At 38.9% G+C, this 19,017-nt stretch overlaps 1 protein-coding gene and 1 long non-coding RNA gene across 2 annotated transcripts; one reads left to right on the top strand and one right to left on the bottom strand.

The window, feature by feature from the left end:
• Positions 1-244: 244 nt before the first annotated feature.
• On the bottom strand, positions 245-18,932 carry tspan1 (tetraspanin 1). Its single transcript, XM_028011968.1, has 7 exons — positions 14,310-18,932; positions 13,155-13,364; positions 12,997-13,071; positions 1,935-2,033; positions 1,652-1,795; positions 1,417-1,500; positions 245-458 (listed from the first exon to the last, which is right to left on the bottom strand). Exons 1-7 carry the CDS (start codon positions 14,358-14,360, stop codon positions 399-401), a joined length of 723 nt encoding a protein of 240 aa, XP_027867769.1. The 5' UTR covers positions 14,361-18,932; the 3' UTR covers positions 245-398.
• On the top strand, positions 4,881-6,855 carry LOC114141434 (uncharacterized). The gene is made up of 2 exons (XR_003594830.1): positions 4,881-5,316; positions 5,489-6,855. It is a non-coding gene; the product is annotated as an uncharacterized LOC114141434 (long non-coding RNA).
• Positions 18,933-19,017: the final 85 nt, after the last annotated feature.

The following is a 19,017-nucleotide window of genomic DNA, read 5'->3' as shown; positions in this document are numbered from 1 at the left end:
TAAAAGAACAAAATGAGTTAATGAGTTTTTTACTGCTTCAGGTCATTCTTTCACTTATTGCCACCTACTGTTGGGAGACTGGTACTACAATGTTGCTGTTGGTAGACCAGCAAAATGACATGAACCAAAAAAAATTCTGTTTCTCTACAGAAACTCAACTTATAAAACCTGAACTATGGAAAAAATCTGGAATAAAAGGAACCAGAAATATGTTGAGTAAGAAAAGATCCAAATAAAACAGTTAATTCGTTAAATATATTTATAGTTCATAGATATATTTAAAACTTCTCTACTGAATTGAAATCAAGCTAAACCTCAACAGGAAGTGTTAAATATGTTGCAGCAAAGAGGAGGACAGCATCAGGATCTACTGCCTCTGCAGGCTGGGAGGAGCAACTTCAGCTGACTTTCTCATCCAGGTGAGAGAACAGGTACATGGAGACGATCATGGCAGCGATCTGAGGAGCAGGAGAATCAATAATATGAGCAGAAACCAGATCATTGATAGATTCACGTGAAACTTTAGTTTCTAAATACGGAACTGAATAAGCATTAGAACTAAAAACACATTTCTTCACAAGTATTACATTCGTAGGAAGCGGGGCATATCTCCAGTTTTCTCTACGTTCTGGTTCTGTCACAGGTCATTCGCCTCGCCAACGAACCAAGCAGAGCACTTCCTGTCTGACGACCCAGTTAAAACCAGAGTCACGCCTGATTGGTTGTTCATGTAAGTGTTAGACTTTTCCTCATTCGGTCACTTGTTGTATAATTACCACTTGCTCAATACAGCCTAAGAAAATCAAAAGCATGAGGAGAGAAAACGGAGCTGCTGTGACTTCAAAATAAGAGCACGAATATAGACGTCTAAATACTTAAAGAATTTTAAAGAACTAATAACCAAATTTACAGCCAAGTCAAACTTGATTCCAAAGGAGGTTTACAAAACAACAAAGTAAATTAGTGCTACAGAATTTATCCAGAAAAATAAATTTAGGGGAAGCTAAGTGTGCTAAATTTTAATGTTAGCTAAAGCGCTACACCAACACAGTATTAAATGGAAGCTAAAGCTAACCACCATGTCAACGTGGTGTTTATGTCAAATGTCAAAATTTATTTGACTGAAAGTTTACAAAACTGCCAGTAAACCAGCGTTTAGGATTTATTCCGAAAATTAAATTTAGTCGAAGCTAAGTGAGCTAAACATGTTTAAAGTTAGCAAAAAATTAGCTCCACTGTTAGCCAACTAGCAGACTTGTGCTCACCTGTGGTGCTGGTCAAGCTCACCAAACCAATCAGCTCTCAGCAGGTCGTACCAGTGGCCATTTTCCACTTTGACCAAACTGAGCCGAAGCCACATCGGCTCAGTTTGTGAGGTTTTTATGACCCATGGCTCGGGTGGTTATGTATTTTTACCTCTAGGAGTCCCACTCCTGCTGCCACGCCTCCCACAGCGCAGGTGTGTTTTCTCAGGGTCTTCAGGATGGGATCAAAGCAGCCCTGAAGGAGGAACATCAGATCATCCTTGTGTACATCGAGATGTTACAAACTAAAACACCATTATGTTTCCAATATTTAATAACCTGCAATGATAAAGAAAACAGACAATAATTAGCATCATTCAGTCAGTGAGTCTGTAGAGAGGTTTTACCTGGACAGGTGAGCGTGCCGCCTCCGCTGGGCTGCAGGGGGCGATGTTGGTGGAGCAGCAGCTGGGTGGGAGGCCGGTCCCGTTCTGCTCCTCCACCTTTGACCCCAGGAAATCGGTGTAGTTGGAGAAACCGCAGCACTTCAACTGGTGGGAAACACGCAGAAACACTGATTACTGATCAACGCTTTAATCTGAGGCTGATTCAGTTATTTTACTGCAGGAAGGTCAGTCTAAAGGTCACTGTGAAGGTCAGTCAGGAGGTTTATTACCCGTTGTCTCTCACCTCTACCATGGTGTAATTCCAGATCCCAGTGACGGTCGGATCGCTGCCGTAATCGTTCTGCAGCGCGGGAACCGCCCACGCCTTGAGGATGCCTTGAGCCTGGAAAACACAAAGTTTAACAAGAAACATTAAATTCGTTAGATCTGCAGTAAGAGCTGCGTCCAATGAAACCGCAGATTAGACTTAGACTTAGACTGACTTTATTATCATTTTTCATGCACAGGGTGAATACAGAACAAAATTTCGTTGCATACGGCTCAGGACAGTGTTTTGAGGTTCCAATGTTATGAGGTTACTCCAGAATAAAATACAGTATAAAATATGAATATAAAATATAAATATAAAATATAAAGTGCAGGACTGACAGTAAAATAGAAGTTATTTAGCTCTGTACATGTGCAAGGTATAAAGTGGAGACCAGATTTTAAGTGCAGTCCAGTTAAGAGTTCAGCAGTCTGATGGCAAGTGGGAAAAAGCTGTTTCAGAACCTGGTGGACCTGCACCGGATGCTGCAGAACCTCTTTCCAGAGGGCAGCAGGGAGAACAGTCCATGGTGGGGGTGTGAGGGGTCACTGACGATGTTTCGGCCTCGGGACACGCAGCGCTGGGATGAAATGTCCTGAATGGAGGGAAGGGGGGCCCCGATGATCCTCTCTGCTGTCCGCACCACTCTCCTCACGTTCTTCCAGTCGGAGGCGCTGCAGCCTCCACACCACACAGAGAGGCAGCTGGTCAGAATGCTCTCTATGGTGCTTCTGTAGAACGTCTTGAGGACGTTTTTCCTCCGCAGGAAATACAAACGTTTCTGTGCCCTCTTGACCAGAGACGTGGTGTTCACAGTCCAGGTCAGGTCGTTAGTGATGTGCAAAGGTACCGAACTGGATCAGAGAGCCGGCGCAGAAAACAATCCTCTGACCTCAGGTTAGGCCCGTCAGGGTAACAAACGTTTCTGGACAATAAATTATCGCCATAAACAATAATATTGGTTTTTTGAGACCATTTTCAATTAACATAATGGTAATGCTAATAATAATGAAGGAACACATTCTCAAACATCAACGAAGTTTAAATTCTAATGAACATTTAAAACTGAAACTGGAAGAAATTTTAAATATTCAAAATAAACAAAACAACAGAAACAATAAATAAAATGAATCATGAAGTTTCTGGTTGAGACCAAAACTCCAGACTGGAAACTTATCATCCGGTTTTCAGCAGAAAGGGAGATTATTGATCTCGTTTTAAGTTATCGTGTGATTAATTGATTCATTGCAACAAACCCAAAAGTAGCAGGTAAAAACTGAGTCTTTTTTCTCATTATTTGTGTTTCCAGCCATGAATCTCGTTTCCCTGAAAGTTGTTTAAATCTCCATCATCTGTGGATCAAATTCTGGACGATAACGTTTCTCACTGTGTCTGTTTTACTGTTCTGACCTAAAATATTGTTTTCTCTTCAGAAAACCAGAAGCTTGTAAATCTAAACTGTAAACTGAAAATCACAGCAAATCAAACACAGTGGAGGGAAAAGCTGATTTAAGGAGGCCGTGTTTCTGTGGGCGGCTCCTAATCAGCCAAATTAAATAAATCAGCTGGGAGAGAAACAGAAAAACTGGAAATGAATCCAAACCCGCCGAGTCGTTTTCCTGCCGGACATTTCCATTTATATCGATGCTTCGCTTTCTGTCTCATTTCATGTTTGTCCAGAGTTTCTCCTCCTCTGCTTTTCTGATTTGATTAATAATCCTGTGGCGCCTCAGACCTGCAGCATGAGGAGACGCCCCAGTGCATGCTGGGACATTAAAACGTGGAGTATGACTCCACTTCCTGCTGCATGTTAAACTGAAAATCATATTTTATTTCATTCATTTCACTGGGACAGAATTGTAAAAAATATTTTAAAACTTTTTTTTTCATACAGCAAACGTTGAAAAATGTTCTATAAGTTTTGGATTTGCAGTTGGGCCTGTCATGATGGCAGACTTTACTGGGTGATAAATTATCCCAGTAATTATTGTGATCAAATGTTTTGAGACCATTTTAAGTGATATACTGATAACGGCATAATAATGCCAAAAATGTTAATTTTGTAAAGACTCTGGAACTGGAAGATATTTCAAATATCCAAAATAAAACACAATAAACAAACACAGTAAATAAAATAACATGAATTATTAATTCAGACTGGAAATTATTCAGCTGATTTTAATTTGTCATGTGATTAATTGTTTACTACAACAAGCTTAAATTTCTCTTTGCCCAGATAAACTTTGGATGACTTTACTTGATAGATTTTAGTTGTTTTTTTTTTATTTTGGCCCAAAGGACAAAAAGTTTGGCCTCCTGCACTGTAAAACCCCAAAATCCTACCAAGTATTTTTGTCCAGTTTCTGGTGCAAACATCTCAGTTTCTCAAATAAGACAAAACTAACTGTTGGATAAATTGTATTTTTAGTAATTATCAAATATTCGTTGTATCATGTAGCCTTGTAGTTACATTTAGATAATGTTTACTTATATGCTCTTATTCTTTTACTCTTAGTATAAGTAATGTTTCTGTGTTTTAAATAACTTTGATTCCTTCCTAAAGGAATCCCTGGGAAATAGAGGTGTTAGTTGTTCCAAGCTGAGTTTTACAGTCCTGGAGGAAACTCTGCTTTGTTCTTTGTGCTACAAAGCCGTTGCTTTGAAGCTATACAACGTGTCCCATTCGACGCCGTGCCTGGAGCAAGAAGGATTTAGATTGTAGATAACATATGTTTAGTTAGTGATTGTTATTTAGCACTGCAACTAAAATGCTTTGACCCCACCCTTTTAGAGTTGCAGTGCTCTCTGTGATAGGGACTCTGAAATCAATAAAACAGAGGAGCGAGAGATGTGTTTTCAGAGCGGTAGGAGATTTGTAACTGAAAGCATATCTCTGTCCGTTCTCCTCGCGAGAACAAAGAATCTAACTCTCTTGTCTTTCCTGTGTTTGTTTAAAATTGTCGCTAATAGGTATTTAGACCTGACATTTATATGGTCCTTCGAGCCGGATGTCAAGACACCGAACGGATCCCGGCAGGTCTGGTCGACTCCGGTAAAAGACCGTGCGCACGGTAAGTTTCTTACTGGAAACTTCTCAAAACCTGTTGAAGGGCTGGTGTCGACCTCCCTGTTGGAATCTGACGGTTGACGACTCCGAGGGGAAGACAGAGGGTGAGTGGATTCTTGTTTAAAAGTGTGGCGAATGACTGAGGGTCATTGCGCGAATACAAAACCCTGTAAATTCTAGACTCTAACAGGTAAAAATAGAGCACAAAAATCCGTGAAGGGCGTACGAAGTACTTGCGCAAAATTTCGTTGTAACAGGTGGACGGAGCCTGGTGCAAACCTGCTGTAAAATGTAATTAATTAGGCGATAAAAAAAAAAAAAAAAAATTTTTTTTCGGCGATAAAAACGAGAATAATAAAATTTAATAAATTAGGAATAATAATAAAATGATAACAACAATAAAATTTCCTCAATTCGATGTATAATAATAGAATTTAATCAACAATAAAAATATTTAAATCAGGCACTAAAATTGTAATTGGAACGGACGGCGGAGTCCGGCGAAGCAGGCGCTTAAAGTCCGCAACAAGTGTGTGATTGTGCGAGTGCTTGGAGGTGTAAATACCACTTGGTATTATACCTCATATAAAACAGTAGGATTGAAACCAGCAAACCTCTTGAGGATGCAGAGGTAAGAACCCCCACTCGAAAGAGTTGAAGCGTGGGTTACCTCAACAGGTTGTTTCAATTGCTGGCCTACTGAACAGAACCCCAGTTTTTAGGACTCCCTAGACGTCGACAAACTGGGCCAAATTTTATAAAAAAAAAAAATAAAAATGGGGAAAAATATAAGTAAGAATAAGCCAACAGACAGTTTAAAAACAAATGACTGGAAATATGTTGAAAATCAGGATCCGCATAAAATAAAACATTTAGATAAATGGATAACAAACTATAACTTTGACGGCCGTCTGAATTCACAAAAACTAACAGTACTGCAGGATAAAATAAAACAAAAAACAAAGTCAAATTCAAAGAAAATGCACAAAGAAGGGTATGAGGATATAAAATTTTGGTTAGAATTAGCGCAAAAAAAGAGAAGAGGAGGAAGAATCGTTTGATGAATACAGCCTGAGAATGCATCAACATTACATGAGATTGGGGACTGGGATTTTAGATGAATACATCAACCACGCTATACACGCAGAAAAGGTCTCAAAAGAAAAGAAAAAGGTTTCAGGAGCCTTTTTCCAAGATGAGGAGCAAATATTTTATTTAGAAAGGAGAGGAAGAGGAAGCTTCAGGGGTAGAGGTCAGAACCCCAGAGGACAGAAAGGGAGAATGGGAAGAGGGAACTACAGACAAAATAATTTCAGACAAAATAATTTTAAACAAAACGACTTAGGATGTTGGTGTTGTGGGAAGGAAGGACACATAGCCAGAAATTGCCCAGAAAAAATACACAGATCAGTCAGCATGACTAGAATCAGAAAGTTTAGAGAGTGAAGAGGTCCAATTAAATCTACAGGATTTATTATCTATGGATAGTGTAAGACCAGAAATAACTCTTTTCATGAATGGTAGACCTGTAGTTTTCCTTTGTGACACTGGTGCATGTAGAACAACATGCAGAGAAAACATTTCTGGGGTAAAGATTAGTGGGGAAACTGTCGTCGTGAGGTCAGCTGGGGGTAAATTAATGCAAGTCAATGAATCAGAGCCAGTTTGGCTTAGAGATCCACAGGGACAAGCTTGTCAGTTGTCCATTTTGATGCTCCCAGAATGCCCAGTAAACTTATTAGGCAGAGATGGCCTTATACAGCTAGGATTAGCTTTGATTCCAACCACTGATGGGCACATAGCAGTTAAAAGGCAGTCAGAAATAAAAAAGGGAGATTTCTTTGTTGTTAAGGGAAATGCAAATCCACACTATTGTTATACATTAGATGTGCCCGACAGACCCCCACATAACTTTGCTCAGGCACTTCTGACTGAGGGAGGTAAAGCCATCTCTGCCCCGCAGGATCAAATGCCTCCTGACAATTTACATATAACTCTTTGGTTCAAGAATGCGGCTGGACCTGACAAGAATTATGAAGACAGGCTCAACAAGGTCACTCCAGCTAAGATCACAGTGACCTATCTGTATACAGATATAAAACACACAGCCGTTGCAGCTGTTGCTCTTCCTGATGATTTAAAATCTTTAGACAGAATGTGGACCTCCCCGCATGTATCTCTGTTTAAACAAAGAAATGAACAATAGAATCAATTAGGTAATCTTGTTGAAGAAGGAGAAGCAGCTACCGATTGGGTAACTACTTCCTCAAACATAGAAACTAGTGCTTCCACTGGGTTAATTAACTATTGTCGGAACTGGGTGCCTAATTAGCCAGAAATTGTGGCTCTTTTAAGTAAACTAACGTATGAAAAAGATCTACAAATGTCTTCCTCTTTGGAATGGACAGAGGAAGCAGAAACAGCACTGTGTGAAATAAAGCAGGCTCTTGTGTCAAGTGCTGCGCTCGCCTTACTAGACTATAAGAAACCTTTTTCCAGATGATGGTACAAAGCATGATTGTCAGGAACTGGCAGAACAAAACACAAAGAGTAGAAATGATTTAAAAGATCTACCGATAGATCAAGGTGAAATACTTTTGTTGATGGTTCCTCAAAGAAAAATGAACAAGGAAAAACTCAAACCGGTTATGCAGTAGTGACTGAAAAACTAGTGTTAAAAGCTGAAAAACTTCCCTCGCACTATTCAGCTCAGGCTGCAGAATTGATAGCGCTAACCACCGCTTGTGAATTAATGAAAAATAAAGAAGTGACGATTTACACCGATAGTCAATATGCGTTTGCAACAGTACACATGTTTGCACAGTACTGGAAAAATAGGGGTATGATAACTTCTGCAGGAAAACCAGTAACTCATGCAGACCTATTAAAAGATTTACTACAAGCTGTGCAGCTACCAAAACAACTAGCGATCTGTAAATGTGCCGCACACACCACAGGGACAGATAAAGTGTCTCTAGGGAACGCCTTCGCTGACGAGATGGCAAAAAAAAGCAGCGGAGGGACAAATAAAGGTCTTATATATGGAAAAAAAAATCAAACATATGACATGAGATCCTGATAGACATGCAACAATTAAGTCCTAAAAAAAGAAAAAGATCTTTGGATTAAAAATGGAGCAAAAATAGAAGATCAAATCTATAAGTGACCTGCAACTAGGCCTATCTTGCCAAAAAACTTGTATAAGTGGGCTGCAATATTGAGCCATGGCGTTTTCGCATGTCTCAACTGGGGGGATGGTAAGACAGATACATTAACATTACACTATTTATGGATTTATTTCTTTTTTTTCAAGAACTTTTAATGCATTACAAAAGGTAATTTCATTTCAAAAAATGCCTACAGAAAGAAGAGAGGGCTGCAAATGAAATAAGGAAATAAAGTGAATAAATAAATAGAAACAGGCTCTAACTGTAAGAGGCATTGCTCAGATAACAAACTGCAGTATGCAACCGATTCTAGATAGTTTCACAATCAGTCTTTTTAAACTGACCAAAACTTTAGGATAGATAAAATATTATTAAATCTACAGGAATTATGGATGATTAAGACAGAATAAAATAGAAGTAACTCACTTGTTGACTAGAAATTGTTTGAATATAGAAAAAGTTTGCTAAAATGTACAAATTTGTTGTTGAAGGATAATATTAAGTTAGAAATAACTTATGGGTTAATGAAAAAGGATCTGGTGGAACTTTTGTAGAGAATAATGTAGATCAGGGGGACTTGCAGCCCCCCCTTGCAGCAGCTCCGCAGGGGGGCCACAGAGTTGGGCTGTAACTGCTACCCCACTAGATTCAACTAATTAACATGTGAAGCCTTTTTGCATACCACTATTTTTTAAGTGTGAAGTAACCCCCACTTGCAGTAGCTCTGCAAGACAGAACGAGAAGGTGTGATGTAAATCACTTTCTCTCCCATCATCTAAAAGTACCTCCTGACAAAATATCAGAATATAAGTTACAATTTTAGTAGTGGAACGACAAAAGGTTTTTAAGTTCAAATTTTAAAATTAGAAGAAACTAAAACATATCTGATGATTCGAGTGTCAAAGCCTAATAAAGCAGTAGAAAAATTAAGAGTTCCTCCTAAAATCCTTATTAATTCTCTTTCCTGCCATAAAGTCGGTCCCTCTGAGAAGTGAGGGAGGGGTTTATGGTGGGCTTAAGGATTTGCTTTGTGCTCTGACAATAGAGATTGCTCAGACTAGTGTAGTGGCTTTAAAATATAAATTGTGAAATATAAAAGTACAAAGGATTTCATTTTTTCTCTAAGGAACATGGAGATTGGCTGTTTAAATTTTGGGGTTTTGTTTGACATTATAGATTATAGAAAGTTGTACAGCGTCATTATCATCACATAAAGCAGGATTTTGATGCAGTTTGGTTTCCTACATTTAGTGAAACATTTTCTACTGGTTTTCTGTTTTCCCTTCATATTATTTTATATATTGTTTAGGGAATAGTTTAGATTTTTGTCTTTAAATTTGTTTTCATTAGTCTGACTTTTTATTTAGCTATTTGGGTCAGTTCTCTGTCTATTTTGTTAAGTATAACAAATTAATTTCTTTCTTTGGAGTTACTAGTTTCCTCTGGACCCGTTCACCAGGGGACAGGGAACTTTGGTTTTTAGTTTAATTTCTTTCATTTGTAGATTTAGTGATATACTGACCAGTATTTATTAGGGTTTTGTGTGTTTAATTACCCCTTAGTGTGTGTTAATGGTCTGATCAGCCATTATCTAATGTCCCCTCATGTCTGTGTTAGGTCAGTTTGTGTTTGAGTTGTTCTGTTACTACCTGTATTGTGTTTTTGTTATGTTGATTTTAGTATGGGCCAATTTATCATTTTTTGGATTTTCTTTGTAGACTATATTTTGAATTTTCTTCAACGTCTCTCTGGCTGGTTTATGCAAAATCTTCACAGAGTCTTAATTGGTAAACATGCTTTGTCAAATATTAGTTAAAATTCTTGAGACGTTTTAAACTGAATTATTTGTAAATCATAAGAGCACGATGAAATAATGCATCATCAGGGGGGAGTATATGTTATAGGAATTAATAGACAAATTTATAGTGATAATGATGCAATATTTCCCCTTGCTGCAGCAGATGAAAAGAAACCTTTATTTTCTAAGAAAATAGCTCCAGCTAACTTCACATGTGTAATTATAAAGGGAACTGGGAAAAGAATAGGGAATCTTACTAAAACCATGTGTACTACTGTGATCACTGTAAACGATGACTTTAACCCTATTTCTCGAGCAGATGTATGGTGGTGGTGTGGTGATGACAGACTTTTTGATAGATTACCTCGAAAAGTACCAGGGTTTTGTGCATTAATTTCTCTGTTATTACCTGTATCTGTCTATCCTACATCTGCTGAAAATCTAATACTCTCTTTGTCTAGTGTTTTGTTTCAGAAGAGGCAACACTTACAGAAACGTGAAGTGACATGGAAAAATACAGACACTGAACCGACATACATCGATGCCATCGGAGTCCCTCGTGGAGTGCCTGATGAATATAAATTAGTCGATCAGGTTGGGGCTGGTTTTGAATCTACAATTTGTTGGTGGTGCACGATAAACAAGAACGTAGACAGAATAAATTACATCCATTACAATGTACAAAGACTGGGCAACTGGACACAGGCTGGTTTCGAGGCAGTCCATGAACAGCTGGCTGCAACTTCACTGATGGCTTTTCAGAACCGCATAGCTCTTGATATGCTGCTGGCTGAGAAAGGAGGGGTGTGCATGATTTTTGGAGAAAGATGTTGCACGTTTTTACCAAAGTAATACAGCGGCTGATGGGAGCTTGACGAAGGCCATTACAGGGTTCCGTACCCTTAATGGCAAAATGAAGGAACACTCTGGAGTGGATACTTCCATGTGGGATGCATGGATGGATGCTTTTGGGAAGTATAGAAACCTTGTGTCCTCTGTCTTAGTATCAATTGCAGTTTTTGCTGCAATTTTGACTTTGTGTGGATGTTGTTTTGTTCCGTGCCTGCGTTCTTTGTTTAACCGTCTCATTACCACAGCGATTTCACCCATGGAGGACCAGATGGCACAGATGTATCCTTTATTAGAGAAAAAATCTGATGTTGACAAAGAATACTCTGATGAGGATTCTTCTGACAGGTATCCAGATCCTGGCTTTTGGACTGGATGTGACCTCTGAGTGTATACATGTTTGCTTTCCAAAACATGAACTCCCAGCTGTAAATCATTTGAAGTGACTGTTTTTAGAGGGATAAGGGGCATGGAACAAATATTCGATAAACAGGAGGGAAATGTTGGGTAAATTATATTTTTAGTATTATCAAATATTCGTTGTATCATGTAGCCTTGTAGTTACATTTAGATAATGTTTACTTATATGCTCTTATTCTTTTACTCTTAGTATAAGTAATGTTTCTGTGTTTTAAATAACTTTGATTCCTTCCTAAAGGAATCCCTGGGAAATAGAGGTGTTAGTTGTTCCAAGCTGAGTTTTACAGTCCTGGAGGAAACTCTGCTTTGTTCTTTGTGCTACAAAGCCGTTGCTTTGAAGCTATACAACGTGTCCCATTCGACGCCGTGCCTGGAGCAAGAAGGATTTAGATTGTAGATACCATGTGTTTAGTTAGTGATTGTTATTTAGCACTGCAACTAAAATGCTTTGACCCCACCCTTTTAGAGTTGCAGTGCTCTCTGTGACAGGGACTCTGAAATCAATAAAACAGAGGAGCGAGAGATGTGTTTTCAGAGCGGTAGGAGATTTGTAACTGAAAGCATATCTCTGTCCGTTCTCCTCGCGAGAACAAAGAATTTAACTCTCTTGTCTTTCCTGTGTTTGTTTAAAATTGTCTCTAATAGGTATTTAGACCTGACACTAACTTACAAGAAACTTTTCAGCAAGATGCAGAAGCTTCTTTTAATTCCTTAATGTTGATGAAAACGTTGTTTTACTGATAAACTGGAACTTTTTTCAAATCAATATTAAAGTATTATTCACTGAAAAAAATCTCCCAGATCCTACAGAAACGTTTTGTCTGTTTTTGTTTGTTTTGTCTCATCTGAAGTGTAACAACATATTTACAGTAGAAACTAGATAAAATGACTTGGTCAGATTTTGTGGTTTTGCAGTGCGTTTTGTTCTGGAAGGTTCTGCTGCTCCGGTCCATTTAAGAGTTTAAAACCCGATTCCCCCGTGCGGCTTCCTGTGTGTGTGTGTGTGTGGGTGTGTGTGTTATATGCAAATGAGCTGCTTTGCATATAAAATGCTCCGGCTGCAGAGACGGCGGTAATAAATGGCTCTGCGGGGTTCCTCAGGGAAACGGGGGCGGAGCCAGAGCTGAGCTGAGGAAGAGGAGGGAGGATGAAGAGGAGAAACCGCTTCACATCCACACAGATTGGATTTATAGAAAAACACATAAATCAAATTAAACTGCAGAATGATTGTTTACCCTTTATTGTAGTCTGATAAAAACATATTTACATTATTGTGATATAATTTGTTCTGCTCCTCTGTTTAAGAATTCAGATTATTATTTCTATTTATAACATTTTGTTCATTAGATTTATCAGACCAGTAGAGGTCAGAGTTTACAATGAAAGTTTGGAAAGATTTTTCACATTTGGTAAATATAAAAAACGTTATTATTAAAGAATTATTTTCATTGTTGCATATTTTACTCAAATTTTCATGAATATTTTGTGTTTTAGTTTCTGGGTGCTAATATTTTGGTGGAGGCTTTCTAGAAATCTATTGGGCTTCCTGCGCTATTATTATTATTATTATTGTTATTATTATTATTATTGTTATTATTGTTATTATTATTATTGTTATTATTGTTATTGTTGTTATTATTATTATTATTATTATTATTGTTATTATTATTATTATTATTATTTTTGTTGTTATTATTATTATTGTTGTTATTATTATTATTGTTTTAATAAACTCACGAAGGAGGAGTAGGCCAGAGCCACGACTCCAGCTGCCGTCTCACAGATGAAGATGATGAGGACGATGGAGAAGAACTGCAGGATACAGACATCAGAGGTCAAAGTTCAGACCTGCTGACCCCAGGTCACCCCCCCACCCCCCGCCTCCACCCACTCACAGTCAGCAGCAGACACTTGCTCTCCCAGTGAGCTGCACATCCTCCCAGTGCTCCCAGCAGCACCAGCGTGGTTCCCATGGCGATGCAGAGGAGGCCGATGTTGAGGAAGCGCAGCAGCTGGTTGGAGAACGGCCCCAGCAGGTGGAGGAAGGGGCCGCCGCCGCCCGCCGTCACCCAGGTTCCCATGGCAACCAGAGAGAGGCCGCTCAGCTGCAGGACCAACAGAGCATGATGGGAAAACTGGAACCAGACTGGGAAAACTGGAAGCAACCAATTGACTGTTCAATCAAGGAACAACTAACTGTTCAGGTAACCAGCTAACTAACATGTCAACATAAACCAACTAATAAACCAACTGACCAATAAAACCAACTGAAAAGTATCACAAGTCACCAGTGATCCATTGATCCATTGATCCATTGATCTATTGATCCATTGATCCAATGATCCATTGATCCAATGATCTATTGATCCAATGATCCATTGATCTATTGATCTATTGATCCATTGATCCAATGATCTATTGATCTATTGATCCAGTGATCCATTGATCTATTGATCCATTGATCCAATGATCCATTGATCCAATGATCTATTGATCCATTGATGTATTGATCCATTGATCCAATGATCTATTGATCCAATGATCCATTGATCTATTGATCTATTGATCCATTGATCCAATGATCTATTGATCTATTGATCCAGTGATCCATTGATCTGTCCATCAGAACCGACCGACTGAACTTTTCCTTTCTGAGGTTCTGATGCATCAACCGTTCAAAATCTTCATAATCCAACCAGATATAGAAAAACATTCCTTTACTTTTGATCAGATTTTTGTCCAACTATCAATTTATTGCAGAGTTTGAAAATAATCTGTAATCAATTAAACCAAAAGGTTTAGAGATTTTTTATCTTAGAAACTTTCAGTGAAACAAAAAAAGATTCAGAAACAAAAATCTTCTGGTTAAAATGATGAATATTATTTTAATTTTAGACGCCTCATCAGTCAGCTCCCTCAGAGTCCAGCTGGTTCTGACCCAAACACCGATGACGGCCGACATCCAGCCCAAAACGATCCGGTGAAACGGATCGGAACCAGAACCCGAGAGGCAAGGAGCCGGAAAGCAAAGCCTGAGGAATCGTACTCACAAACAGCAGCAGGTGGAGGAGGAGCATCAGCTGCCTGGTGGAGCGATTCATTTTATTCTGCAGCAACAAAAACACTTTACAGAGTTTAGCAGAACCAGATTACTGCAGGACAATCCAGAAAAATCCAGAATAATCCAGATTAAACCTGGAAGCAGAGAAAAATTCAGCTGCAGGTCAGAATCCACCTGCAGCGACGCTGAGCAGGAGATGAAGAGCCAGGCAGGGGCCCTTAGAGCAGGGAGGGGCCCTAGGGCAGGGAGGGGCCCTTAGAGCGGGGAGGGGCCCTTAGAGCAGGGAAGGGCCCTTAGAGTAGGGAGGGGCCCTTGGAGCAGGGAGGGGCAGTTAGAGCTGGGAGGGGCCCTTAGAGCTGGGAGGGGCCCTTAGAGCAGGGAGGGGCCCTAGGGCAGGGAGGGGCCCTTGGAGCAGGGAGGGGCAGTTAGAGCTGGGAGGGGCCCTTAGAGCTGGGAGGGGCCCTTGGAGCAGGGAGGGGCCCTTAGAGCTGGGAGGGGCCCTTGGAGCAGGGAGGGGCCCTTGGAGCAGGGAGAAAGCTAAATATTTAGTAGTAACTGAGAAAATAAACCAAATACTTCGATCAAAATTAAAAAATGAATTTTGTCAAGCTAGCTATTAGCTCCAAGTTCAATAGTTTGCTGTGAGCTAGCAAAGTTATCTCATTACCTTTGAGCTAGCTAATATTCGCATAAATATTTAGCTTCAGGTAAAAGTTAAACAGAAAACTAATTACATATTATTTAAATATCTAAGCTGAATATTTAGTTAGAAAGCTAAATACTAAACTGGCTAATTATCTCAGTTGCTCCGAGCTAGCTAAATATTTAAATATGCAAATTTGCTAGCTGATAAGCGGAAGTGAAGCAAAAATATGTAACTTGCTGATTAAATGTTTAGTTTGAAATTGTGATATTTGTAATCATGGTAGAAATATGACCTCCAGTTTTTGCTAAATAACCCAAATTATTGCTGTTAATTTTTTTCAGTGTAACTTTACGAACGGCTTTTCATACAGTAAGATGACGGTTTTAACTTCCTGTTTTATTTTGTAGGGCCAGTTTCCTGCTGCTCACCTGCTCGTCATTAGTGATCTGTGGTTCTGTTCGGGTTCTGACCCGGTTGGATTCGACCCGGTGAGTCTCGTTCATTAGCGACGCTGCTCGGTTTGCTAAAGGCAGAGAAACTTTGGGAACTAATGGACTTTAACTCTGATCTGCTTTTAAACTGTAAACTTGGGATTTTTCTTACTTCATGTTTTAAAAGTAATTTTTGTCCTTTTATTGCATTTATAGGCAATAAAGTCTCACATTGCAGCTGTTTACCAGTAGAAGCTGGTTGTTGAGAGCATCAGATTTATTTCTGGGAATCTGGAATTTAGAGACACTATTAATAGAAATATCAAAAATGAGGGAATTTCTATAAATAAAACCTTTCAGGATTCATGTTTATGGGATAATTATGGAAGATATTTTATTTATACTCTGAGAAAAGCCTGTATGATTTTCCTCTCCATGTGTAGGATTATTATTATTATTATTATTATTATTATTATTGTTGTTGTTATTATTGTTATTATGAACATGTTACCTGAGTTGATGTTTTCCTGGTTCCTTTGGTTTCCATGTGAACGACGCCAGGCTTGGCTCTGGCTTTTTCACGTCTCTGATCAATAATAAATATTTATTATTGACTATAGGAAGCAGCAGCGCAATAATCATTGAATATTAAGGTTTCAGGCTCATGTCTGAAAAACTAGGAATTGTGCCAGTAATTCTGTTGATTTTACATAAATAAAATGAGGTCAAGATCTGAACATTTAAACAGTAAATTTGATCAGGTCAAATATTTGAGAACCAGTTATCACATCTGATTATTAATCGTTGTTTCTGATCTGAAAGACAACTTTAAGTTATTTCAGATAGAAATCTGATATGAAACAAGTTTTTTCTTCACTGTTTTCTTGAATGTTTTAAGAAAATCTTCATCCTGAGATTAAATGCAGTTTTGATGCAACAAAAGCAGAAACTTGATCACAAAGGCAAAAAATAAATGGATAAATGATCTTTTAACTCTTTTCTTGATCATCTAAACTGAACAGTTTTTTCTGAAATGTCTGTAAATTTGTAACGTCACGCATGTATTCTCGAAGAAACTTCCAAATTTAAAGGTAGAGTTAATTAGTTTTAAAATAAATATCATTAAGGTTGTTGTATTCCAGCATGTCTAAAAAATTAAATAAGAGAGATATTAACTCCACAATCTTTCAGTGAAGTAAATAGAATATGAATTCATTTAAAGCACAGACTTCTGCCCTCAGAAACACAGCAGGGTCATTTTGAATTGATTCTCTGCCGGAGTTTCAGCTCCTCTTTGTTTCTTCCTTTGTTCCTCTGAGCGCTGCAGTGTCTCATCCCGGCCACCAGAGGGGGCTGGAGACCCGCAGCTGCTTTGAGTGCAGCTCGTGTGTTTCTCTTTGTTTGGTGTGAAAGAGGTTTTTGTGAAATGCTTTGATGGTGAACGGGAGTCGCAGGAGTTGCTGGTTTGATTCTGTAAATGTTTCAGTTTTATTTCTGATCCTGATGCTTCAGAATGAAACTGGTTTCATTTCTAAATCACCGGAACTGAGACGCAGTGACCCGGTTAGCAGCTTCTCACAGATCCTCTGCAGCTGCGTTTTCACTGACCATTCATTTGTGACAATTCAAATTACAAAAATAAAATTGTTTAGTGGAAAAACAGCAATTAAAGGACGTTTGTTTTTTGAGAAAAAGTTTTTGCTGTGGTTTTTCTCCCGTATAAAAATTGGGTAGTTTGCAATGGAGACACTTTAGGCCATATTTGTAATGGAAATGCCGCTAGTGATCAATATATTTGGTTATTAGCTCTTCATTGCTAATTATTCTCCTAAATGTTGTGAAGATGAACAAGGGCTGGGCCATAAATCAGTAACAATACATATCATGCTAGACATGTGATCAATATCAATAGATAATACATTGATATAATATTCATTGAAATTTGATCCAGAACCGCACAGCATTCTGGGAAACGTAGGCAGAGGAAAGGCTCAAACTCAGCTAGCTATGCAGAATTGGTGGTGTCAACTAACTCACTCACTCTTTGGTTGCCTAGCAACTCACTCACTCTCTGGGTGCCTAGCAACAAGCTGTTTAGTAGCTGGCGCAGCAGCAGTTTCAGGTTTCTCCACTGTTCCTCATAACTGCTTAAAAACAAATGTAGGAAACAGGAAACGTCACGCCACCTGTTTGGCTGAATTCCAAATATTTAATACAAAAACTCATCAATAATAGTTTATCATGATATCAGCGTTTCGTATCAGTCGTTAAGTTTCTCATCCTCAGGGTTCACTAAGTTATTTATCTTTATAACTTTCCCATTTTTCTTCTGTGTGTTGTAAATGGTGACAGTTTGTGTTTTTGATCAGTGAAAGCTGTGAGCCGTTCGATCTGAAACGAGTTGTACTTTCTATTTACCATCTAACAGCGGAAACATGAACACAGGCTTTCTGGTAAATGTTGCAGGTTGTAGAAACTCAGAGTTTCAAGCGGAGCTGCTTTCTGCCCCACTGCAGGCAGAAACTGGAGGAGAAATGAGAGCAAAGCTCCGGCTGGTTGGAAAGTTAAACCCGGCTGAGGTTTTCCTCAGTAATTCGGCTTTAATAGCCTCTCTGTGAGTTATGCAGCCTGAGCCACAGCGCCATTAACGCGCCGGCTCTTCATCTCTGTAAGAGAAGCAACCGTCAGGCCTGGTCTGCAGTTAAACCTTTAATAATCTCAACCTCCGTCCAGAGCGTCTCCTTCCCTGTGAAAGCAGCAGCTGAAGGAAGTGCGACGCGCCGACGAGGCCGGTCAGACGCTGCAGGGCCGCCGCCTCCGGTGGGTTCTGACTCGGACTGTAACTGGACCTCCAGGCCGACGGGATATTAGCCGACATGTTTAACGCTCATTAAAATCATGTCAGACCAGCTGCCAGAAACAAAAACTGACTCTTTCCTCCATGATTTTACATCTTGGAAAACACATTAACATAATTTCTCCACCAATTTTTAAAATCACTAAGAAAATTAGGCTGGGATTTCTGTCGTAATCTGAATGTTAGTAATTGTGGATTTTTTTGGTAAAATATCTCAACTTTAATTTGAAAGGATCAGGACTTTAAGGCTTTGGCTCCATTTCTGATGCTGAGTTTGATTCTGATCAACTAAACCTGAGCTGGACTTTAAACCCAGGACTTTAAATTTAAATCATGAGAATCTTCCAGACGATCAATCTGCAGCTTTTTATATATCTAAAATAAATAAATGGAGATAAATTGAGTCTGACACGATGCTGGTAACTAAGAGCTTAAATGTCTCATTCAGAACTAGTTTAATAATTAACAAAACATGAGCTAAGCTACAATAAGCTAATCTAATCTAAGATACACAAGCAAAGACAATCTAAACTTGGGTAAGCTAGGACATGCTAAGATAGACATGCTAAATCATACTGTGGCAACCTGGGGTAGATTTTCTTTATTACCAAACCCAAATTAAGATGTTAAAGTTTAGAAAGGGGAAACCGACAGCGCCACCTGGAATATCTCCAGGAAAATAGAATAGTAATAAGGACACAAGTACTACTGGAAATGAGACAAGATTCAGACAGTTCTACAAAAATTTATTAAACTTCAATAT

Source organism: Xiphophorus couchianus, unplaced genomic scaffold (genome assembly GCF_001444195.1).
Source record: "Xiphophorus couchianus unplaced genomic scaffold, X_couchianus-1.0 Scaffold1000102, whole genome shotgun sequence".
Lineage (NCBI taxonomy): Eukaryota > Metazoa > Chordata > Actinopteri > Cyprinodontiformes > Poeciliidae > Xiphophorus > Xiphophorus couchianus.
Note: the sequence above shows the minus strand (reverse complement) of the source record. Positions and strands in the feature narration are given on the sequence as shown.

What these genes read in the sequence shown, in the direction of transcription:
- tspan1 (XM_028011968.1), bottom strand. Translation starts at nt 14,360, where the DNA reads ATGAATCGCTCCACCAGGCAGCTGATGCTCCTCCTCCACCTGCTGCTG. An exon ending in GCAAGTGTCTGCTGCTGACT is followed by an intron (nt 13,072 to 13,154) that starts GTGAGTGGGTGG and finishes TGTATCCTGCAG; the next exon opens with TTCTTCTCCATCGTCCTCAT. An exon ending in GGAATTACACCATGGTAGAG is followed by an intron (nt 1,796 to 1,934) that starts GTGAGAGACAAC and finishes GTTTCCCACCAG; the next exon opens with TTGAAGTGCTGCGGTTTCTC.